This window comes from Bicyclus anynana, chromosome 7 (assembly GCF_947172395.1).
Source record: "Bicyclus anynana chromosome 7, ilBicAnyn1.1, whole genome shotgun sequence".
Lineage (NCBI taxonomy): Eukaryota > Metazoa > Arthropoda > Insecta > Lepidoptera > Nymphalidae > Bicyclus > Bicyclus anynana.
Window position 1 is genome coordinate 7,454,690 of NC_069089.1, and position 27,083 is coordinate 7,481,772.

At 37.3% G+C, this 27,083-nt stretch overlaps 1 protein-coding gene across 1 annotated transcript in view; it reads right to left on the bottom strand.

The window, feature by feature from the left end:
• LOC112043708 (transcription cofactor vestigial-like protein 4) overlaps positions 1 to 27,083 on the bottom strand; it is a 57,455-nt gene that overhangs the window by 18,382 nt on the left and 11,990 nt on the right. The window contains exon 2 of the mRNA XM_024079231.2: positions 21,592 to 21,698. Within this exon, the coding sequence (XP_023934999.1) occupies positions 21,592 to 21,688 (97 nt within the window). The 5' untranslated portion in view covers positions 21,689 to 21,698. The remainder of the gene's footprint in view (positions 1 to 21,591; positions 21,699 to 27,083) is intronic.

Genomic DNA, 27,083 nt, shown 5'->3' on the forward strand with positions numbered 1-27,083 from the left:
CGATGGTTCGGTATAAAATTAGAAGACAAGTAAAAGCGTGTGCAAGAGCAAGTACTTCGGTTTCTACAGATCAAATCAGATCCTGAACTATAGACGATGGTACCACAAAAAAAAAAGATTTTTCCAAATCGGTTATCAGTTGGGTTTTCCTTCAAACACATTGTTAGTCCTAAGCCTAAATATGTAGTAATGTAAGTATAACATAAGTAAAACAAATTATTGTTTGGTCGTGAAGCATGAAATAAGTTCCAACTATAATGTAGGAATTTATTTCATGTACAATCGTAACTACATACATGTAAGTATGTACTTTCACGTAAAACTTATTCATTAAGTAAAGAAACTAGGACGGTTATCACAAATGAAACTTTTTTACTTTATTTGAAGAACGGCCTAGTCTAGACAGAATAACAGTGTTAGCACAAATGAGAAACTGTTTCTTTTCTAATACTATTTTTTCTTATTTTCCTTTAGTTTAGGAAAAAACTTGTCTAATAAATTCAAACACTTTGACAATTCTCATTTACTTACCAAATTGTACTGTGTTAACGAAATCTGAGTCCGTAATAGCCCAGTGGATATGACCTCTGCCCTTGATTCCGAAGGGTGTGGGTTCAAATCCAGTCCGGGGCATGCACCTCCAACTTTTCAGTTGTGTGCATTTTAAGAAATTAAATATCACGTGTCTCAAACGGTGAAGGAAAACATCGTGAAGAAACCTGCATACCAGAGATTTTCTTAATTCTCTGCGTGTGTGAAGTCTGCCAATCCGCATTGGGCCAGCGTGGTGGACTATTGGCCTAACCCCTCTCATTCTGAGAGGAGACTCGAGCTCAGCAGTGAGCCGAATATGGGTTGATCATGATGATGATGATGAAACGAAATCTAAGAAAGCCTTATATACCCTCTACGCAAAAAGAGGGGTTTTATAAGTATTTTTATATTCATCATCATCATCTTCATATCAGCCGATGGACGTACGTTTACGTAGGGACTTCCAAACATCACGATCCTGAGCCGCCTAATTCCAGTGATCCTGTCGACTTGATGTCGTCAGTCCACCTGGCGGGTGGTAGACTAACATTGCGTTTTCTAGTGCGGGGTCGCCAGTTTTTATTGCTACGCATAAATTCTGAGTTAAAAGCGTGTGTTTGTTAGTTTTCACACTTTATTTATGACATCGTGTAAAGGGGTTCTTTGTATAAACATTGCAACTCAATAAAAACGAGGTATAGATATGCTATGTAGATCGCTCGGATCTCCAAGGGCCGGGAGCGAAAGGATGCGAGTAATTCAGTGGCGGACCTTGCGCGGATGCCGGGTTGCTTGGGGGGCTGTTTATTTTCACGCACCACATTATCGATTACTACGGTATGGGGAGATGAAGGGGGTGGTTTTAAAAAGTTAAAGATCTTATTTCTACGCAATTCTGATTCGAAGGCGTGTATTACTCCGCGCCATAAAACAAGTCTCGTAGACGCGGCGCTAATGGCTCATAGTCATTTCGTAATAGCGGTCTTATTGTTATTTGTGTAAGGCGCTGTCAATTTTAGTTCATGTTTTAGCTGCGGGAAATCTTTCGTGGCGCGGAGTCTACTTTTCACACTATCTGTCGCTAGCCGACGCCCCACGCGTAGTACCCGTTCCCATGGGAGGTGTAGGGATAAAATATACTTGACACTCACTAATAACGTAGCTCGGTAAAAGAATTATTGCGTAGATCCTGAAATTATTATCCCTTAGAAACCTCTTACCTCTTTTATTACTACCTATATATACATATAGTATTCAATGAAAAATCATGTGCTTTGTACACACTTCACAGACATAGAAAAGTATAGATAAGTACGTACATTTTTTATTGAACACGTAACAAGCAAGAGACGATATAAATATTTTAAATAGGTATGCACAAAGGCTTTACGAGATGCATAGCCGGTATTTCAAAAAAACAACAAGAAACTGATGCACTAGTTTTGTTTTTTATTCTTACAAGCCTTTGACTACAATCTCACCTGATGGTAAGTGATGATACAATCAAGATGAAATCGGGCTAACTTGTTATGAGGATGAACATCCACACCCCTTTCGGTTTCTACGCAACATCGTACCGGAACGCTAAATTGCGCTTGGCGGTACGTCTTTGCCGGTTGAGTGGTAACTAGCAACGGCTAAAGCCTCCCACCAGCCTGACGTGGGTCATTTAAGAAAACCTCAATCGGCCCAGCCGGGGATCGAACCCAGGACCTCCGTCTTGTAAACCGCGCATACCACTGCGCCAAGGAAGCCGTCATAGTTCATGTGTCTTCGATAATCTTTACTAATATTATAAAAGTGGAATGATTTGATTGTTTGTTTGTATGTTATGAATAGACTCTTGAACTATTGAACCTATTTGAAAAAATATTTCACTGTCGGGAAGGGAACAGGAACCACGCGGCGTCTGCTAGTAAGTTATTATACTTGAACTGTTCCGCCATTTACTTCACAATATTGTTGACCCTTATTCCATCTACTACACGAAATTAATATAGAGTCAACTACCCTATTGATGAAATTTTCAGGATAGTACCTCCCCTACATGTAAAGTGGGGATGCTTTTGTACTCGTTTATTTCATAGGTCTTTGATAGATATGACGGATCTTTTACCAATATATCTCAATTTAGGGATTTGTTTGTAAAATATTAAGGTGTTAAAGAGTTAATTTTAGTTAAGAGTCAAGTGTCCCCACCTTCTACTAGCTAAACGGTTGTTTATGGATACGTGAAAAAATTCACGAGAGTAGGATATATAATGAAACTAGAACTAGGTTTTTACAAACCCCGCTACAACCATGGATTATTCCGGGATGATGTGTTAATCCCGAGTAAAATCTTTTTCCATTCCTCAGCCTAATCGCTTCAGTAGTACCTAGCGGCGTTAAAGAGTATCAAACATCCAAACAAACATACATCCTTATAAACTTTCGCGATTATATTATTAGTAGGATTACAAGGAACACTATAACAGCTAAGTATAATAGCTAACTATAACACTATAACAGCTAACTGTGGTGAACTGGCCATAGTGGCCATTTCAAAACAGTTACAATTATAATTATAATTAGACACAATTTAAATTAAAGAAAATAACAGTTATAATCTTCTCAAACACACTCAAGTTTATAATAACAGTTAGCAGCATATGATTTATGTCCAACAAAATTATACATACACGTAATAAGAAGCGCATATTTAATATCCAGTTGAAGTTAATTGTATTCAAATTCGGGCTTGCGTGAAGCCGGTAGCTCGTCCGTGACCGCGGGGCTCGCCGGACTATAGTTATTCAACATCGAGATAACACTATCAGGCTGTCCTTCCACCGGCTGTATAAAATTGAAATCCAATTCAAAAATTTCTAATCTTTCAGACTTCTTTTTATATTATTAAGTAGTCTTAATTTTTTCTTGATAGGTTCTTAATTTTGTTAAAAGCTTACAGAGCAAAAATTATTTGCAGGCTGTCTCTACATAATTATCAGATGGATCTCCACTTCTGGACATACGGAGTGCTAGATTCACACATTTGCCACTCCTACTGACCTCTAAAATTAGATACACTGTTCACAATAACGTTAATTCCTTTTTCTAGGGAGTAATCTAGTTTCTAGATTATTTTTACAACTTTTCTTACATTTTTAAGCTAAAAAAGCAAAGCTTTGTGTTTAATGTACTACTTATAAGGTGTGGCAGACTAATGAAGATAGGTAAGTGTAGCCCAATACTGCTATTATCGCAATATTGGCGCCCTAAGCTTCAGCCTTTTCGGCTTCTATGGTGACTACGGCATTGGACATAAGCCTTTTGCAAAGACTGCATTAAGCGGCGTCTTGTAACATGCTTGATGTTATTGTTCTACCTAGTGGCGAGTCGACCAACACTGTGCTTATGTGTTGGATGCGGGTTCGCCATTCCAACACCTTGAGACTCCAACGTCCATCGACTATTCGAACTATGTGCCCCGCCCAACGCCAATTCAGTTTCGCGACTCATAGAGATGAGATACAAGATACATGATATGTCTATCATAGACTTTTATTCTTTAGCGGATCTCCTAATTTCAGGATCGGTCACACAGAGAAACTCCGAACATAGCTCCAATGCCCTTAATGACTCTGATGTGAGGTCTTCATGATATCAGTTAATACTATCAGACATTACAATCAAGTATTTAATCAAATAAAGAAGAAACATTTAAGTTAATCGCATCCAATGTCGGCTCGCGTGAAACGCACGTCCGTGGCCTCGAGCTAGCACCGTACTTATAAACGAGATAACAATATTGTGCTGACTTAGCACCGGGTTTTTGGTAACAAGAAAATTTACAATAAGTTAATTTTTTTTTATAGTCTAACAAAGCAGGTGATAAGTTCCACAGTAAGTCTGTCTGTCTGTTACCTTTTCAATCCACTAAACCGATTTAGATGAAATTTGGTTGTGTCAAAAAAACAAATAAATCCTTGGAGCAGAACATAGACTACTTTCTATTCCGAAAAAATCTATGGTTCCTGTGAGTTTTTGAGAAAAACAGATAGACACGCGAAAGAAGTTGCGGACTTCCGCTAGTATCCTATAAACGTCATACATCAAACTTTTTATCCCGAAAAATCCATGGTTTCCCTAGATTTGCGAAAACTGATGATTTTGATGATATGAATGTTTGTTACTCTTTCACGCCTCAACTACTGAACCGAATTAGCTGAAATTTGGTATTAAGATATATTATAGCCTGGATTAACACATAGACTACTTTTATCCCGGAAAAATCCATGGTTTCCGAGGGATTTGTGATAAACTAAACTCCGAGCTGACGAATTCGCGAGCGTCCGCTAGTAAAACCATAATATAATATTAAATCTAAATTGAAAGCACAAAACAAATAAGCAAGCCGGTGGATGGGCAGCTCTAATGCCAGTATTTATGTATCAACGCTACCTGTGCACGCACCTCCAAGCCCGCCATGCGATCTGCCTGGAAGGCCGGTAGCTGATAACATTTTGTTTTATTTATTTCTAAACGTCGTTTAGGAATGACAAATGTTTTTTTTTATGGAAATCAGAATCGTCCCTCCTCAATGCTATTGAAAAGGAATACCATTTCATTAATGTAATCCAACTATAAGTAATGTCACATAGTAATGTTATAAATGCGTAAGTTTCGATAGATGGATGTTTGTTTATTAGTCAATCACGTTAGAACAGCTAAATTATTTTTTACAATAATATAATGATATTTTTTTGCCATCAGAAATGAGGAGATCCGCAGAAGAACCGACATAGCTCAACGAGTCGCCAAGCTGAAGTGGCAATTGGCCGGGCACATAGTTCGAAGAGCCGATGGACGTTGGGGTCCCAAAGTGTTGGAATAGCGACCCCGCACTAGTAAGCGCAGTGTTGGCCGACCCCCCACCAGGTGGACTGACGACATCAAGCGATTCGCAGGGATTGGCTGGATGCAGATGGCTCAGTATCGTGATGTTTGGAAGTCCTTACAAAACGCCTATGTCCTGCAGTGGACGTCCATCGGCTGATATGATGATGATGATTTTTTTTGCCTTAATATTGGTGAATAATATAGGTTCACAGACTACCGATTTTACCGAGTTACTAGGTTCTAGTAGCCGTAACTATCGAAAATTCAATATCTACGTTATAGAAACGCTTCTTGCAGTGAATTTAAAAAATTAAAAGGCACGACTACAAAAAATAATTTACTTTGAAAATTTACTAGAGAGCCGTGACAGCCCAGTGGATGGCATGCACTTTCAACTTTTCAGTTGTGTGCATTTTAAGAAATCAAATATCACGTATCTTAAACGGTGAAGGAAAAACTTTACCCTTCTTCTGACACAGTCGGGTAAAAACATCGTGAGGAAACCTGCGTAGAGAATTTTCTTGAATCTCTGCGTGTGTGAAGTCTGCCAATCCGCATTGGGCCAGCGTCGTGGACTATTGGCATAACCCCTCTCATTTTGAGAGGAGATTCGAGCTCAACAGAGAGCCGAATATGGGTTGATAATGATGATGATAAAAGATTTCATGTTTTCATTTACCTACTCGTATAGGGACCTAATGCAAAAATCTTTGATCTTAAGTCGGCTCTTTGATATCCTAAAGGTTCAACGAAGTCACAAAATTATATAGCTCTCAGTATCCTGTTGCACTGATTATTATCGGCGTCTGTTTAGCTTGCAAAGACAAACATTAATCGAGTATAGTTGGTATATTGCGCGGAAGGCGGATGTTTGAAGCGAAAGTGCGGGAAGCGAATACATTCCGCATTCCGCACTTTATTGTTTCAACTACCAAGTGATTATTGATGCAAGGAATATTCTATTTGTTGCAAATATTTATATTACAAATATTTTATAATAGAGATATGTCACTAGCGCGTCAAAACTGAGGCGAACAAAAGCGGCTAATTGATCGCATTTCATTGAGTTGCATAATAAACAACGAAAATTATTTAAACAATTAATGTCATAAGTGTCGGGTTGTGTGTTTAGGAACTTTAAAAACTGTATATAAACAAATATATAATAGAATTAAACACTAAATTGTGCATGTGTGCGCTCAGCGGAGTAGCTAAATTCGGATCACTTTTTGCGGTGGTTTTTTTTAGGCACGTAACATGTCTTTAGTATAAAATGTCGTTGTCTATGCCTACCAATATTATCCCGCCAACCCGATTAGAGTAACGTGGTCGGTTTAAGCTCCATAAAACCCTGTACTGTACGGATTAGGGGCCCAGTAGTGGGCCGTTGAAATTAAGAGTGATAATGTCATATCAACTAATGTTATAGGTAGGTACAACTGAAGAGATTTTTAGTTTACTAAGGTCGCCATTGACGGTCAATTATTCTCACGTTTCTGAAAAGCAAACGGCAGTACCCACGCGGCATACCATAGAAGTCATGTACGCAGTGACCAACACACGATCAATTATAGTCGTGGGTGCTTCAGAAACGTGAGAATAATTGACCGTTTGTGGCTAGCACTATAAACGTGTTAATCTCGTCCGTCGTCGATTTAAGTTGCAATTTTCACAGCCAGCGTCACGAGTAACATAGGAGGGAGTATAGTCTTGGTAAACATGAGCCATTTAGTTTAAAACTTTTTCTCCTTCTCTCAAAAATATGGTTGAGATGTGATTAGATTCGGAAGTAGTGTGTTTCATACTTAAGTAGGAACCTATTTAGGAAATTACATTGAAGAAAAATAAAAAAATAAAAACGCTCAAAATAAAAGACTAAAACTACCGGATATATTAAAAACGTGTTGGATTTTGAAAGCGTTTAAGACCAGTAGAGACATCTATCAGGACTTTTGATACTAAAACTCGCTCCGTTCAGCGCCATCTAACTAACCCGAATGTCCTGATTATTACACACCAGTAGATGGAAGCACCGTCGGAATATTTGGAGCTAAACTTGCGTGTAAAAAAATAATTCACTTAGAACTATAAAAATGTAAGTTAAAAATGTAGTAATAACTTAATTGTTAATACTACATTTTCAATAATTACAGTTCAATTACTTATTTTCCATATTTATCTTTAATGACGCAAATGTATTGGTCTTAGCGATTGTTTCGTTTCCTTTATTTACATATTATTAACCATACAAATTCAATCACATATTTTTTCAAAAATCAACTAGATTTTTTTAAATTGCGTAGTAGGTACAAAGTTTTAGTACAATAGCGACTTTATCACTAACAGCGCGAAGCGATCTCTTCCTTCAGCAACCTTCAGGCAAAGGACAAGATAATGAAAACTGCGGACAGGGCTGTGCCAAAAATATTTTAACTATTATTATTAATGATACAAAAAATATTATTCTTTTTAAAAATAATATTCTTTTGTAGGATCAGCTGTCCAACGCAGAAATGCAGCAAGTAAGTATTCTTGCCACCATCCCACGTGGGCATGACTTTCATAACCATTAGGATAAGTTAGCTTAAGTTTCTTATTTTATCATGCTTTTCATTGATGTTATGTGACGGTGCAGTCTAAGATGATAGCACGCTACTTAGAAGAGGTACACCTTTAATCTAGCCATACGTCTGAAAGCTTCTACGCGCAATTAGGAACCCTACATAGCTTGGCGGTGCCGTCTACGTCTTTTGTCATGTAGTACCAACTAACGGCCAATTTCTGTGACTCGAGCAAACCCGACCAGACGAGATATACCAACTTGTAAGTGATTTACATTATAAAGGATTATAGTAAACACTCGATTAACTGGAACAATAATTGTTTTCGTAATACACTCAGTTTGCCGAAAATTCTTGAATTTATTGTATTGTTTAAAGCAATTTTTCATTATTAGCACTTAAAATACTTAGTAGGTACCCTCAGTGTTTATTACAGTCATGTTGGCATTATAAATGGCTATTTGTTCTTGTTTTCGAAGGTTTGGAAAAGTCAATTTCCGCGGTAGAAATAAAGGGATCATACTACGATACGAGGGCGGCCATAGCTGAAATAAATGGATGAATCAATACAGACAAATTTTCATAAAACCTAAGTCCACGCCCGGTTATAATACGGCCTTCGTGTTGCATAACAAAACAGCACCATATTATACCGCTCCGTACGTGGTAGCCCTGACACGGTTCGATCGCTATTCAACTAAGGAGTAGCCCTGATGTGGATGTGTTTGTGTACGAATTTTTATCATTTATGGCACGTTGGCTCATAAAGCCCACTGAGGAACGTGTTTTTTGGTGAACCAGAGCGTGCATAATTTTTAACGAGGGTATAGGCTGTACCAATTATACCAAGTCAACCTTCTTTTATACACATTCTGGAGGGAGTCATCAGGGTATTCAGTGCATTTTTGCATCTATGATGTGCACGACACTGCTTAGTCTATACCAGGGTTTCTCAAAGTGGGAAACCCTAGGGGTTCGCAATTCGACGGCAGGGGTTCGCGACAAGATTTACGTAATGGTGGCTTGATAACTGACACCGAGTCAGAATTAAAGTTAAATTGTCCAAAATTACTTCTAACATTGAATCCATTTGCGACAAGAAACAAGCACACCCATCACATTAATATTACAAAGACATTTCTTTTGGTACTATAAATGTTAACTTTTATTCAAGTCAAATTATTTTTTTTCTCTTGGAGGGTTCATTAGTTAGCAGTAGTTAGGGGTTCGCTGTAACTTGGAAATTTTAACAGGGGTTCGTGAAGCCGAAAGTTTGAGAAACCCTGGTCTATACTTATACTATACAGAGGAAAGATTTGATTGTTTATTTGTTTTTTGCATTGAATAGGCTCTGAAACTACTTAACCGATTTGAAAAATTCTTTCACTGTTGGGAAGCTACACTATCCCCGAGTTCTATAGGCCTTTTTTTATCCTCGTATTCCTACGGGAATGGGAACCATGCGGGTGAAACCGCGCGGAGTCTGCCAGTCATTTATAAAATACCTAGTTGGTACATTTGATCATCAAGTGGCAGAGAATTTCCATGTCTACGATCATCTAACTAAGATAATTAGGAGCTTTAACTGCACTTTTTTTTTATAATTTTTAAGCCGTTATATAGAGCTTTGAATTGGCGTGCATAAGAAATATACATACACACATACCTACATAGGTACATACAAAAGCACAAGACGTCGGTCTTATATCTTTTGGCGCATCAGGTAAAATATTTCTAAAATTCAGGTAAAAACAAGTAAGTTATTGTTTTCGGGTTCCATGTAAATACAAATATTTATGTAAGTTCCTTCCTGTTTGTTACCTTTTCACGCCCAAACATTTGTATCGATCTTGAATTTTAGTACGGAGATGAAGGGGTCCTTTTTTTAGTACCTACGGAGGTAAAGGGGTCCCTTTTCATTGATGTTATTTTTTGACGTAAAAATAGAATATGAAGGAAGACCATATAAAATTACTTAAGCATTTAAGATAAGAAGTAAATACTAAATACATAATTGTGACTGGAATTTCCGGCCGCTACCTATCAGGTAATATGTATGTACCTATCAAGTAATATGTATGTACTTAGTTCAGAATTGTACAATATGTAAGATTATAAGAATACCTTTACCAGATAGAGTAGTACCTTTGAGCCTTTAATTGATATGTTATCTGTCTATAATAATCTAAAATTTTCGTGTCACCGGTTAAACAAAACAGTGTTAACAAACTCCTTTATTATAAGAGGTGTATGGTCGTAAACTAATTTTTAGCCCCCAACTGCCAACCCTCATTTTTTATTCGCGACTTAATTTTTTTGTATAAATGAAACGTATGTGGTAAAACAAAGGTTGGTTATTTTATATAATTGGATTCGAAGATATTTAAATATTTAAAAATAAGAAATGATGAAAGTAAATAAAAAAAAATACGGCCAAGTGCAAATCGGGCCACACACAGAGCAGGGTTCCGTAGATTAAGTTACTTTAATTCCCTATGTAATGCACGAAAATACCGATACCTATACCCCACGCCATAGGAAAGACGATGAAAAATTCATTCAAGGAAGGAACCCAACAATTTTTTTTTCAAACTTCTTTTTTATTTTATAGACGAAGTATATTTGCACTGATGTCTGAAGATATACCCATCTATACGGTTGATATTCTGATATTCTTACCCACTTTCACCCCCCCACAACTTTTTAACGGTGCATCCGATTTTCATCAAACATATCAGAACACTCGCACATAAGTCACCTTTAATAAAAAAAACAAAATTGAAATCGCTTCATCCGTTCAAGTATTATGGTGCCACAGACAGACAGACACGTCAAACTTATAATACCCCTCTTTTTGCGTTGAGGATTAAAAAGATAGTGAGTTTGGTAAAGTTTAACCTCAGACCAATTATTGTATAGGACCTGCCTCGCTAGACGTTACGTTTCTGCCAAAGTATATGATCAACGATCTAATGCGATTATAAAAACTGTCTGTATATAATCGATGTTAAATAGTTATAATCGTGTTCGTCGGTTAAAGAGCTCCGTAAAGATACTTTTTTGTATAATTGAATGATGTAAAAAACGGGCAAAAACTTCTAGTTTAGTATAAGATATACACCAAATCTAAGCTCGTTTTCCTCAGAAAATGACAGACAATTTTGTTCGTGACTATGAGTGCGATACAGGTCCTTCTATAATTGGTCTGAGAGTTTAACAAATTCTCCTAGAAGTGACACTCGCATTCCTGAGTCAGCGACATAACACAACGTTGCATCACTGGACATGACTATGTACGGTTTATTGAGAATTTTATTATCTGCATTCAGTAAATTACGATCATTCTGTGTGGAGTAAACATCCGAATGCCTTCAAATTGGTGATGAAACCACTCCTGTTTGCATAGTATAGAACTAAAGATTGTTATTTTCTGATTGTGTATTTTTTAACCGACTTTCAAAAAGGAGGAGGTTCTACGTTCGGCTGTATGTATGTTTTTTTTTTTTTGTTTTTAATGTATGTCCAGCGATAATTCCGTCATTTATCGACCGATTTTAAAAATTCTTTTTTTTATAATCAGTCAATATTCATTTATTTCAAATAGGTTTAGTTTACAAGGTCTTTCGAAACGTCAGGTAATAATATTATACTAAAGATAATGGTGATAATAATTAGTCGAAAACTTAAAATTAAAGTTACGAGGGTTCCAAAGGCACCTTGGTCCGAGAAAAGCCCACAACAAACTCAGCCAGGTTTTTTCCTTTATATATCCTTTATAGAATATAAATCAGGTCTTTGTTTTTAATTTTAAGTATTCCTCTCCAACTACTCGTAAGCTAAGAACTTACTAGGAGAGGATGACAATTACCCGCTACTTAATTGATACTTAGATCAATCGCATTTAGCAAAAAATGTAGAAACCATGTCATCATCATCATTATCAACGCATAATCGGCTCACTCCTGAGCTCGAGTCTCCTCTCAGAATGAGAGGGGTTAGGCCTTAGTCCACCACGCTGGCCCAATGCGGATTCAGACTTCACACACGCAGAGAATTAAGAAATTTTTCTGGTATGCAGGTTTCCTCACTAAGTTTTCCTTCACCGTTTAAGACACGTGATATTTAATTTCTTAAAATGCACACAACTGAAAAGTTGGAGGTGCAGCCGCCGGACCGATTCGAACCCACCACCCTCCGGAATTGGAGGCGGAGGTCATATCCACTGGGCTATCACGGCTCAATGAGTACTCAGATGCACAAATATATTTAGTAGACAGGATATAGAGCATATACTGTGATTGTCGCATTGGTTTTATCAAATAGAGCAACGCATAAAGTACGCGTAGGTAATGAAAATTCCTCAGCCTGACCCCTACACTACAAACGGAATTTTATCGTCATATTTATTACTTCGAAGTAGCTCGAATGTTTACGTCACTCAAAATTATCGACACGTGTTCAACAGTACCAACTCGGGTAGGCTAACAAAAGATTTTTTGTTTTTTTTTTTTAATATTTGCCTATAGTGGACCCACTGCCGTTTTATATACGTAGTTTCCGTTCCCGTAGGAATACCGGAATATACTCGTATGTATTTATATTACTTCCAGCTTTACATTCGTGAAGAATTTTTAAAAACATAGTCTAGTCGTTTCGTAGCTTTTTCGCTAACATAAATTACAAACAAACAAAATATTAGTGTAGATATCGGAGAGTAGATATGGTGATTAAACCTGCCATCCAGGGGTCAGGTGATGTCCGCTAACCCATATTGGAGCTCAATATGGGTTGGCGGAAATCACCTTTTCCCTCTCCTACAAAAAGGGAGGCCTGGCCCTTCAAATGGGCCTTAATAATAGGCTGATAATGATGATTGTTAAATATGATGTATACCTACGGAACCTTCGGTGAGCGAGACCGCCTCGCACTTATTCTGGTTTTAGAATCGCAGCAACCCTGACACTTGATACTTTTATACGAAATTCGCCCGCCTATTTCCACCACATTAATGTTGACATTTCCAAAAATCTTTTCCCATTACAGTTAAAAGAATTGCTACTTTTTAAAGAGTGAGAGTCATGGCCAGACCAGTGGAGTGCACTTCATATTTCCAAAAATGTACTGCCTCGGTATAGGTCTCTTTAACGAACTTGTACAAGGTAGTTGTCTTTCTACATAGGTACATTATCAAGTAACCTATCGATAACGAAAGTATTTTTTGGATGCGTTAGTAATTTGTAGAAAGAGATAAATGTGAAATGTGGCTATAGGCCCTGCAGGATAATTTACTAACTTTGACGTGTATTAGTTGATTTATACGAAATTGAGATTCTATGTGAAAAATCTCATCCGGAACCTATACTTATTCGATGATTTAATATAGTAGGTAGATGACAGTAATCAGTTGATTTGATGTTATAAAAGGTTCTTAATAAATAACAAATTAGTGAATAGGCCAGCTGTTTTAAAATACGAATTTTCCATTTCGTATAATTTTTATGTACTAGTATCTACCAACGTTATAGTGGCTACTCTAGTTAAAAACCTTGTGCATGTAACTGGGCCAGACTGACGCTCCTAGCACAGGGTAAGTACAAGTAATGTAGTAACTACATTTAAAATCTTTAAGGTGTGGCTGACATAGCTCAGCGAGTCGCGAAGCTGAAGTGGCAATGGACAGGGCACATAGTTCGAAGAGCCGATGGACGTTGGGATCGTAATGTGCTGCAATGGCGACCTAGCACCGGAAAGCACCGAGGACATCAAGCGAGTTGCAGGGACCCGCTGGATGCTGGCAGCTCGAGACAAGTTAACAAACAAAAATACCTATCATAAGTCTTCAGAAAACATCGTAAAACTCAGGCTGTATGGTCAACGATCTTAGCTTGTCTTGTTGTGGACAAATTAAAGATCAATTAAAAATGTCGTAAAAAGTTGTAGCAAACTTTTATTGATAAAGTGATAATTTCATTATTAAAGTAGTATTATCAATTTTTTTTTAGATTAAATTAGAAGTAAATTGCCGGGTGGTTAGGTTAGGCTTGGGCCGGAGATGGCCAATTCCCTTTAAAAACTTCAAAGTGGGCAGGGCACATAGTCTGATGAGCCGATGAACGCTGGGGTCCCAAGGTCATCCAGCGGCTCGAGACTGTTTTGTTTTCACGCAATTCATGCAAGAGGCCTATGTCCAGCAGTGGGCGGCCATCAGCTGTTAATGATAATGATGACGAAGGTGTATCCCCGACATTGTCCGACAAACGCGTGCAGTCTTCCTGCTACCATGGGTACGAGTGAGTATATATACCATGCATGTATCTGCAAATAAATTGATTGATTGATTGATTGATCGATTGATTGATTGAGTATACTCAACGTTGTGTAGTTTGGATCATGGTGACCATGGGAGGTAAACCTTAAAAATTACAAATGTACACAAATTTACAAACGACAACCAAACACCACCAAATAAATACCGCCGACCAAGTCAACCTTGTACTAAAACTGGCATTCCTTATCTTCACCTTGATGAATAAAAGAAAATCTATTAAAAACGCCAATTACAATTACAAAGCAATGCGAAGTATTCGTAAACTCATTAGTAATACCGATACATATACAGTTGTAATTAGCCGATGTGTGTTAGATCATTGAGACAATACGATACGGACCGAATAGCCCGAATAGCTCGAATAGCTCGAATAGTCGCACTCTCGCTTGGCTGCCAATGAAATGGAATCATGCGTTAGAAATTCTACTCTTCATGATGACTTCATTGGTATCGAGATTCCTTCAGATGCGTTTGTGACAACACGCACGTGCATATTTTCTTACATTTTAAGATTTTATTGTAAATATTTTTTTTAGGATGGCAACTTTCTACTTAAGAATGTTATCCATATATTAATGTCTTATCTACGTTGGCTTTGGTTTACTCTTTTCATTAGGTTTGACTTTTTACTGTCAGCACACATTTTTAGGCAAATATTTTCATAGTAGTAGAGGAGCCAAAGAGAGGATTTTTCGATTTACTTGACCGTGGCAAATGAACGTAAGATACCTTGTATGTTATTGAGTACCTCTTCAAATTATGAGCCCTCAGTATTGGTGACAACGAAAAAAAACTAACTACAGAGATAGGTACTCAACCAGCACGTGAGATAAGGGTAAAGTATGTTAAAAATGCGCAATTCGAATATTTGACGTTTTGAGTGTTAGGGATGCACTGAACACAATGGGAGCACACTCGAGTAAGTACATGTTTAGCTTCATAGGCTCCCCTACCATAAGCTACACGTAATTTTGCGAAGACAGAAATTAATCGCCGCCAATTATAGCTAATTAATAAGATTAGAATCAAAAGATGAAGCAATAGCAATGTAACCAAGAAATACAACTTAACTAGATGAACGTCTTCGAATTTGCAAAATATAAACAAGCAATATAAATATTTACATATATAGGTACTTAACAATGATATCCAAAATGTAATTTGTTATGACAACAATAGCGATCAGTAATTGCATTCCTAAGAATGTTAGTAACTGTAGTCCGCAACGCAACCTACATTCTGCATTCTTTTCAAAACCGTAACACGCCGGCTCAGCGTTCCGGATACAAATGTACACGCCACATTCACCCCTACACCCTTTGCAATAAAACCTTGTTTCACGTGAAACGATTTGTTATAATGTCAGGTATTGAATTTATAGAGAGCTGCAAAACTACATACAAAGTGGCTTGTATGATGATTGATATGAGATGTTGATAAGCGAGACGAGATTTCGAGCGGCAGTGCCAGCCTAGTGATGGGCGCTTATTGTTAAAGCGAAGTGTTGCAATACGGCGTAAATATTGCGAACACTATTCGCCTATAGACGGTGGCAGGCAGAGGCGCGCGGCGGACTCCGCTGCGAAGTCCGAGGCCGGCCAAATTCCTGAGCGCTTTCTCCCAGTCCGATAGTTCGTCGCACGCGCGGCTAGCAATGAAAGTAAATGTTCGTGCGCCCCGCCTCTGTCATCACATTGCATAATTATTTGCTATTGAACAATTGTTTGTAAACAATCAGCGACAAGAGTCCATCGGTGGACGTTGCGTGATCGTATTTTGATTAGATATACTCGCGCCTAATTACATGCATTCCACCAGCGAACTCTATCTCGATCATCGGCATTGTTGTGGTGAAATTTATCTTATCTTGCATTTGAAATTCTTTAAAAAAATTAAATCTCATTTGCACAATTTAGATATACAATTTATCGCAAAGGAAAGTTAACACTATAAACATGGTAGATAATGTATTTATTTCCCTACAAAAAAATGGGAAAAGAAGTTATCAAGTCACACATAACACCGAACCAAACCATTTTAGCCAGAAATATCAATTAAAAGATCGAGCTTCCCAAGTGATGGGGATGAATGGTGAAATAGTTAATTGAAGACAACTTGGTGGGTGTAGCAATTTCGATGATACGGAGGCTTAGATGAATATTTCATTTTTACCTATAAGAATATTATGAAGGGAAACCTTGCAATGGATAATAATAGTTAAATATTATATTCGCGTGGGAGGTATTCCGCTTTGAATAGCTGAACCAAGAAAATGTTATTGCCGACGTTATGTTTACAAATAGGTACATTCGCAATGGAAACGTAATGCTGGTATGCGGAAATTTCTGGCAACCGGTAAAGAAATAATCGGATAGTGGAAACATTATGAAGTGTTTTCCATATTGTTATAGGTTGTTTGGGAATAAGAATAGGTGCATCATACTCTGTTGGTATCTCCTGGCGAAGGTAGTATTAAAAAATATATAAATTCATCGTTACCTTGTGAATACCTACTGCTTCGGAGAAAACTAATGATTGATACATATTATTCTTGTATTGTGAAACATATTATTCAAAAGTTTATCAAAACTACATTCACGAAACATAAACACATAAATGGACAACAATAAACAAGTGCCGTGAATTTATTGAACAAAAGGAGGTACTTGTTTAATATGCTTATTTAGTCAGTGTCATTCGTAGACGCAATGATTGCAAAATTTACCTAAATATCGAATAAACACAATAGAAGCGGTCGCAATTGCGTGGTTTACGACCCCGCGTTACCCGGACGTGTCGCTTGACTGATTGTTCAACTGAAGAAAAAACAATACAGACACTGATGACAGTACAATAACAGAAAATCCAGTTGCAACTCAAAACCTTCATCGCAAATAGCAATGAAAATAATTGTTTTAATACAAATACTTCTTCACAAGGAACATGATATTCAAAAGAATGATGGAATTTAAACATCGATCTAATAATATCGAAGGATGAAAAGATGAAAAAACATAAATGGTCAATGAGGAACGACAGATATGTCAGTTAAGTAGACTTGAAAGATGAATACCAAAAAGTAGTTTTTTTTTACACAACGTCAAATATTTGCGTCAAAAAAAAACATTGAGTAAATTCCATCAACTCGAAACAAATCGTAGCAAGTAAGTTGATCTAAGTGGCAAGAAATTAGTAATTTGAAGGTGAAGGGGCGTTTTTTAAATCGATAAATAGAATTTCTTGCTGCATACAAAGATAATTGAATGCAAAACGCAAATCGCGACGCAAAAACGATACAAAGCTACAAAATCACTTAGCTATACAATGGAAGCAATTGTTCTTAGTCTAGCGACTTTTTTGTTCTGTCTGAATGCGATCGTCTTATTCGAATATCCATACTACAATAGAGACAAGTCATGGTTTGAATGATGGCAGCATTAATTTATGTCTCCAGTATGTGACATTCTTATGATTCAAACTGTTGTCACACCAATGTGTGACCTGACACAACAAGTCAGTGACACTCGTATTCGTCATATACGTTGCATTCATAACATATTTTACTGATGGCTTTTCCCCCTATTCTCACTTTATACCTTGTCAGCATCTTAATTCGATTATAGGTAAGTACTATTGAGTCGAATATCTGAATTTCAAAAGTTCTCAACCAATTATTAAGTAATAATAATTAATAAATTGAAGATTTTACTAAATTTGATGGCATAAACATAATGTTGGATAATTAGAAACAATCATACTGCAGAGAAAACACCACAGGACACAATTACAATGACACTGACAAACCAGTTCGATGAAATAATGAAAACTAGTTTCGTATCACAATGGAATCCAGTACCTCAATAAATTGTAAAGATGACAGTTTGTTTACTCGTTAAAATGAGATCTTGTAACAGCACTTAACAATACAAGTACGTAATAGTAGGGGAGTCAAAGAGGAGATTTTAGAATTTATTTAAACGGGGCAGATGAACATAAGGCAGGATACCTTGCACGTTGTTGAGCACTTCCATAAAGTAAACCCTTTATATTAATGGGTCAACTATCACGTCAGATTATAAGGTAAGATGGTCCATTTCGAAACATCCTATTTGAGCGTAAATAAGGTGCAAAAAAAATCTTTGTCTATCTATTTCCGAGCCACGAGTGTTGTTATTTATTTTTTGTATTGTAAAATAAATCAGAATCAGAATAACAAAAAAATATAATCTGCCAATTCCCACAAGCCGAAGTAATGAAAATGGTATTTGAAACCTGTAGTTCTCCATCGCTGGAAGTGGAAAATTTATATAACAACTTTTATTTATTCTTCCTGCCCTCTAGTCTACCAATTGTAATATAGGAGACTTACAAGATTTTGTAGATTAGATGACGACGTTAAATTAAATCCTCATTTATGATCATGGGCTCCCTTACCATAAGTATATCGAGGACAGACTACTAAAATTAAAATCATTACTAAAATTCAGTCAAAAATAACCGCGAGTACAATTTCAGTCATTATTGTTTTCATCGCGAAGAAGTAATCGTTCATCTTTCTGTACATAAAGTGTATTAAGGATAAACGTAATATATGCAAGTCACGGTTGGAATGTTGAAGATATTTTGAGACAATAAGATGTCAATCGCGTATAAACAACTACGAATTCTTGCTTATGGAGTGATTCGAGATCTAAGATGTATATACATATTAAACAGAATCTATATTAGATAGATAAATAAATAAATCTATTTATAACAAATCGAATCTCATTTGGATAGGTGAACTGCCTTCCGAGCCGGTGGTCGAGTCACTTCAAATAGTCCAACTTGACAATATGACGTTTCAAAGGTGTTTGAAAACTACTTGAAATAAATGGATTTTGATTTTGACACAATAATAAAATATTTTTTTTTTGTAAAAGTTCCGACAGTCAGTTTCGCTGGCTAATAACGAACTGGTTTTATGCCAGAAATAATTTCTATCACAATAGAAAAACGACTATAACTACGGATTAACTTTTTATATCGGCTCATTCGTTTTGAATATACAATGCCAAAACAGACACATATACACATTGTATAAACACTAACATGAAAAATTTATAACACACCTTTTTATATCGAGGTCCTAATAAATCTTAATAAGGCAAATTTTGCAGCTCTACCGATTTTGATAAAACACATCTATGAACCTATGGAAAACCTAATTTAAAGTAAAGAAAAGCGTCAATCTTAGAGTAACAAAAATTACTCTAAGTAAGAAAAATCCAAGTGAGCCTAAGACAAACAGAATAAACAGAGACCTTGTGACGGCCTCCATGACGCAATGGTATGCGCGGTGGATTTACAAGACGGAGGTCTTGGCTTCGATCCCTGGCTGGGCCGATTGAGATTTTCTTAATTTGTCCAGGTCTGGCTAGTGGGAGGCATTGGCCGTGGCTAGTTACCACCCTACCAGCAAAGACGTACCGACAAACGATTTAGTGTTGCGATACGACGCCTTGTAGAAACCGAATGGAATGTGGATTTTCATCCTCCTCCTAACAAGTTAGCCCGCTTCCATCTTAGATTGCATCATCACTTACCATCGGGTGAGATTGTAGTCAAGGACTAACTTGTAAATAATAAAAATAATAAAAAAAAACACACAGTAGCGGTCAAACTTACAACACCCTCTTATTGCATTGTAGGTTAAAAACAGCTGCAAGTAAGCAACAAATCCAAAGAAAAGAAAATACGATAGATGTGTCCGAGCCCTAACTGATGACGATTAACAATGTCAGCTGGAATCTGGAATGTGACCCGCCTACAAGGCCGCGCGTCGAGTATTGATAGCTTGTTAGTTACAGCTTTAAGATCCAACAAACGAAATAAATACATTTATGGCCCAGATACTTTGAAGTAGTTTGTTTCTGGATTAATTTTTTTAATCAATAAACGATTAACTTTAGATTTTGTAGAATTTGGAATCGATACGAATAATAGAATAATCAATACCTACATAATCTAATACTTATAAAAAATCTGTAGAGAGGTCAATTCTGTACATGAAATATATTTCCAAAATAACTATTAGGGGGTGATTAGTGATCGATACTGATGCCAAAAATGCAATCAGTAAAATTTTTGTCTGTCTGTCTGTCTGTATGTTCGTTATAGAAACAAAAACTATTCGTCGAATTTTAATGAAATTTGTTACAATTATTCTTCATACTCCTGGGCAGGTTAGGTCACGCTACGATCAATAGGAGCATGGCAGTGAAGGGAAATGTTGGGAAAACGGGAGAAGTTACTTCATTTATACTACTGTAAGTTCTGGATTAAAGAGGTCTAAGGGCGGACGAAGTCGCGGGCGTCCGCTAGTTTATACTAATGTTATAAAGAGGAAAGATTTGTTTGTTTGCTGGTATTTTTGTTGGGAAGTTTTTGTCTGGACCTATTTTAGCGGGACTTTCACTGGAAGATACAGGAGGTTATTGAGCAACATAATATAGAGTACTTTTTATCCCGAAAAATCCATGGTTCCCGTGGGATTTTTAATCTAATTTCTATCTAATAATAATAATTTATCTCACGTTCGTTAGCAACGTTCAACGTATACCTAATCCAAACATTGCCATAAATCGATAACGTTGATTCGACGAAACTTATCGGAGTTTACAGTTGTATGAAGGAAGTACTCTCTAGTTAAGTCTGGCTAATGAAAGTAGAGACTGAAATCGCCCACCAAATTTAAAAAATCATTTAAACAAATTAAAAAAGCATACGTTTACATAATTTGTTTAAATTATTTTTTTGTTTGTCAATACATTACTACCTATAAATAAGTATTAAACTCAGTTAATTGAATATTTGCACCATAATTTTCTCCGATTTTTTTAAATTTGGCGGGCTACTACTAACTTTTTAATCTATTATTTATTTATTTGTCCTTTTTTAATTTTTAATGATGTTAATGAAATATAATACAACACTATTAAAAATTAAAAAAAAAATTCAACCCACACACTGGGACATTTGAGTGCCCAAGCAAGCGGTGATTCTGGACTCTAGAGTGAGGAACCTCCTCACAATACGCGACGACTCAAGAATAACTGCCTTCTGTACCCTTGATCCAGTAAAGCGATAGCGCCATTAGGTGTTGGTCGAAGCCTTTCGCTATAAGACCATTGACTGAAACGGCTATCGGAACAATAATAGTTGACTCAACATTCCACATGGCGGTAATCTCGTGAGCAAGGTCCAAGTATTTTGATACTTTTTATGGAGGAAGTACTAAGTACTCACCGAAACTTTCCGAATCACTGGCCGGGTACGCAGGACAAGGTTGCACCATGGTTGCGGCTCGCGATAGCACATCCAAAGCGCTCTCAACCTTCTCCATTTTGGTATGCCTGAAAATATTACAATTAAGCTATTATCATTACTTAGTCTATTTTGACGGCCCACTAAAGGGGCCAGACCTCCCTCATTAAAGAAAAGGGAATGTGGAGCTTAACCAACCACACTGTTCTAATGCGGGATGGCGGGCTAGTGTGATAATGTCCAACTTTAAAACATTAACGACAACTATGTTATTGATAATGACCGGTACCGGGACCACCAATAAAGCTACTTTTTCGATTGACGTGACTGATCTTAAAAACATGACTGATTTTAATATTAAGTAAAGCTAAATTTTGTATATTAGTGTGTGTGGATATAATTGTTATATAATCACGCGTGATCGGTCTAAGATCCATGTCCCCTTCTTCTATAAAGAGGGAGACCTGAGGATTTAAAAGGCTGATAATGGTGATAGTTCTTATTCAGAATTAACACATACAATACTTTTTATCTCTATGTGTCTTCCAGTCTCTTCACTCTAACCTCCGAAATTATGGAGTGGGGTTTTCTTCCGACTTTACATTACGCATTTAACATAGATGAAAGGATTGTTATACAAATAAAATACAATTCGGGGCAAGTATTACACATAACAAAAGCTGTTTCATTCGTCGCCGATACGAATCATAATAATAACACGAGAATTGAGAGCGTTGTTGTGACTCGTGACGTCACATCAAATCGCGAGTTTTCACAGGCGGAAACAATTCTCGTCTGAGCACGTAAAAATATTTGGCTCGGCGAATGAATGTCGGCCGGTTATATAGGTACATAAAATGGCATGCAAATACCGGAGCGAAAATTCCACGGCACGTAAACGGCTAGACGGTGGACAGACGACCGTGGTGTGCGGGATTCGGGTAAGAAATGGTCACAAAAGAGGAGTGGACATAATATTGTATTGTATGTTGTAAGTGAAATGTACTATTTGGGCTTTATTTATATTACCTAGTCCTCATATTAGAGGACTAGGTACGCTTTTTTATATTAAACGACAAGTTTGCACGAAACGAAAACATTGGGCTAAATTCGAAAGAGAGGCAAGTACCTACTTCGTATTTTGTAAACCAGGTCTGGCTGATAAAGCCAATAAAAATATGCGGGTGTTAAAACGAATGCTTAACCGTTAAATAGGTAGGTACTATGCCATTGTTCAACTTGATGATCTACCTGGAGCTGTGTAAGGTTTTGTAGATAAAGCCTGCTTAAATCTGCCTTCAATTCTTTTGTTATTTAAGACATAATAAGTAGCTGTACTTGAAGTAAATAAGTAGTGCGGTATGTTATTTTTATAGTTATTATAACAATAATTATCTTAATATAGATTAAAAAGATAAGAACAAATGAGAAATGGTATTTTAATTATGCTTTTGAAAAATGTGCCATTTTATTTCACCACCAGATACAAACTTATCAAAATTCAAGAATAGAAGTTTAATTAATACATAATTTTAGAAGTGCATTTTAGTTACCTACCAAAAATTGAAGCGATCAAAGAAAGTACTTAACGAAATACTTAGAGCATTTTTTAAATGTTTGTCTGTCTGAGCAATCTCAAATCAAATCTCACAAACTATTAATTGTTCATGTTTCATTAAAACTGTATCATTTTTCATCGTACCTACAGAAAAGACAATGTCGCAGTTCGTTATTTTATAATGTAGTGAAGTCTCAGCTGGATGACTGGTCATTTAACATAATGGCCTGTTAGCAGATGGACAGCAACATGCATACCGATCGCCGACCATGCGGGAACACGGCCAATGAAGCACCGCTGATTTTGTAATGGAATTAAATAAATACCTTCGTTTGAGTTTCAGTACAATCATGCCCAGTGGGAAGTTATTAGAGGATTGTTTTTATAGTAGACTAGCCGACGTCCCGCGATTTCACCCGCGTAGTTCCCGTTCCCATGAGAAAAGGGGGATAAAATATAGTAGTCAAGTACTTTATCAACTGTAATTTTTTGTGAGTAGCTTCATCTCGATGAGACGATCAACTTACTTGACGATAACAGTCACAATGTCCTACGAATTACGGCGGCAATATCTCGTTCGGCGACGTTCATAATTTTTATTTCCTGGTAACTCAGTTAGCTACCAGAATCAAGAATGTTCGTAAATAAAAAAGTTGATCGTCTTATCGAGATGAGCTACTAACGAAAAATTAACTTGATAGTAACCAGTAGTAAAAAATGTTCTACGGATCCTGACTTAAAGAATATGTCATTTCTTAAATATTTACCGAATATTAAAAAAAACCGGCCTCTATAAAAAACCGCATAAAATTACGTTTGTAATATGTTATTTGTCTTTGAAATATTTTATTCATTTTGATTTTAAGTATTTTTGTTATAGCGGCAACAGAAATACATAAGCTGTAGAAATTTCAACTGTCTGGCTATCACGGTTCATGAGATAGGTACCTACACACTTACAGAGGAATGGACGGACGGACAGCGTAGTCTCAGTAACAGGGTCTCGTTTTACCCAGCGGCGCGCATAAGGTTTCTGACTAGAGTATACACTGTACGGTCAAATTGTATAAAATGATATAATATCCCTTTTCTAATAGGTATATCATGATGAGTCCTCAAGGAAAAGCAAGTATGCATCTATTAAATGCGCTGGTTTTACCCTTTGTATACGGAACTCTATTAAAAACAGAATAAGAACTCTGTTAATAATCTAGAGATTGCTAGTAAAGTAAAAGGAGTAGGTATATAATTATGTCGAGAGCTATTCACTACGATGCAGCTGCGATGCGTGAAGAGGGGTTAGGGGCCAGTGACATGTTGAGTTTTATGCCACGGTTGAGAAAACGTTGTAAGAACTAGTGAGAATTTATAAAACTTAGCAACAGATGTTATCCTTTTCAGCCTATTTTAGAGGCCTACTGTTGGGCCAGATGTCCTTCCATAGGAGAAGGGATATGGAGCTTAGACACTGGAAGTTGGAACCTTCGAAATTTCAAGTTTTTGACTTTAATTAACACCATTATCGAATGATTTAATAGTTAACATTATGCCAGCCACTGACGATCAAGTAAGCTCACATGCTTGCAGCGCTGGACAGCCAATAAAACAGATCATGTGTTGGTCCAACGGCTTGATGGATGACATCATGCATGTCACATCGTGACCAACAAGCGATCAATTTTATCGGATGTCAAGCCGTTAGCTCTGCAGGCACGTATACTTATTGGAAGGTTGGTGCAGATCGCGACCAACACACGGTCGGATATCAAGCCGTTAGCTCTGCAGGCACGTGGGTTTTTTTAACTGTTATCGCCGCGTTGCAACGACTTGCGGTAGGGACGGCTTCAGTGTGCTGAGTGCTCGTGGCGTTCGAGCCATCCACATCTCTTGTTGTGTAATTCTTTGTGGGTTACTTGGGATAGGCGATGAAAGTGACTTGAGTGGAAAAGGGGAGTGTTTGTAGACAGTCAAAGGATCCTTTAACCCTACATACATCGTTCACAAGTGCGTGACTTCACTCAAGGTCATTCTCTGCCATTCTAGGGTCTTATTTAGGTTACAGTTTAATTTGTTAATTAAGTTTACCTGACAAGTGTTGTGTATCATAACCTTTGTTCGACCTGAGTCTGCTAAAAGAGTATACACAGAAACCGAAGTTAAACGAGTGCATCGCTTTGTTAATCGGCAAATAGATTCCTAACCTCATATCCGATTGACGCAGTACCTAACGATTGGTACACATTTATCAAACAGACATTAGGTACAAGTGATTAAGAACATTCCAAGCATATTCCACATAATGTTTATCTACTTCTATACAAATAAACAATATTGAAAAGTATGTCTGTCGAAATTATCATAATACTAGCTGACTCTGCGCGGTTTCGCCCGCGTGGTTTCCGTCCCGTCCCGTCCGTTGAGCCTCTCAGAATGAGAGGGATTAGGCCAATACTCCACCACGCCCAATACGGATTGGCAGACTTCACACACGCAGAGAATTAAGAAAATTCTCTGGTATGCAGATTTCCTTACGATGTTTTTCTTTACCATTTGAGACACGTGATATTTAATTTTTTTTAAATGCACACAACTGAAAAGTTGGAGGTGCATGCCCTGGGCGGGTTTCCAACCTACGCCCTCCGAATCGAAGGCAGACGTCAATCAACTTGGCTATCACAGCTCTATTAAAGACTAGTTAATGGAATGTATGGAATCTACGCTACATGCGTTGACACATTAGCACCGTGTCATATCAGGGAGACAGAATCAAGACTGGGAGCTGCAGTAGAAAAAGCTGAAACCGGTAAGTGGCTCAAGTATGCCTCTCTGACTGAGAGTTACATATTTGTACGGTTTACTGTGGAGACCCGTGGGCCATGGAGTCGCAGTGCCAAAAAAATTAACCGCGGCTAGTTGCCTCGACTGGTGACAGAAGGGCTGGCTCATTTTTAGCGCAAAGGATGCAGCCAGTATTCTTGCCACATTTCCACGTGGGCATGATTTGTATAGTAATTAGGATAAGTTAGCTTAGGAACTTAAGCTAACTTATCTTAATAACTATTGTATTCATTCTCAATAAAAAAATCTATAACCAGTGAATAGTGGTCGACATACCAATACGTACGTACCTCGCTGATGGTATGTACGTAGCGTAGGTAAGTAATCTCGAGTCCGCCTCCGGGAAAAATTCTATTGTGGTTAACGTACCAAATTCCTCATCATTAACGTCGGTATCTAAACTATTTGGTCGACTATTCCATTCGCGGGCAACGAACTTCTTTAATATGGAAACAGATTTGACTATTTGGATCTTTTGTATTGAAATAAAGTTTTGTATGAAAGTGTATCTTTTATAAAACTCAGTTTACGCGTAAAATTATATTATACCTAGTATGCTGTGATAGCCCAGTGGATATGACCTCTGCCTCTGATTTTGGAGGGTGTTGGTTTGAATTCGGTCCGGGGCATGCAGCTCCAACTTTGAAGTCTGCCAATCTGCATTGGGCCAGCGTGGTGGACTATTAGCCTAACCACTCTCATTCTGAGAGGAGACCGGTGCTCAGCAGTGAGCCGTATGTGGATTGTCAACGATAATGATGATTGTTACGGGAACTACGCGGGTGTAACTGTGGGGCGTCGGCTAGTATCAATACTAATATTATAAAGCTGAAAAGTTTGTTTGATTGAACGCGCTAATCTCAGGAACTACTGGTCCGATTTGAAAAATTCTTTCAGTGTTAGATACCCCATTTATCGAGGAAGGCTATAGGATATATATTATCTCCGTATTCCTACGGGAACGGAAATAAAGCGGGTAAAACCGCGCGGCGTCAGCTAGTAATAAATAATATAGATACATTAGGAATTATAATTCAGACACATATATACGGATATGAAATATATCCCCGGCATAAAA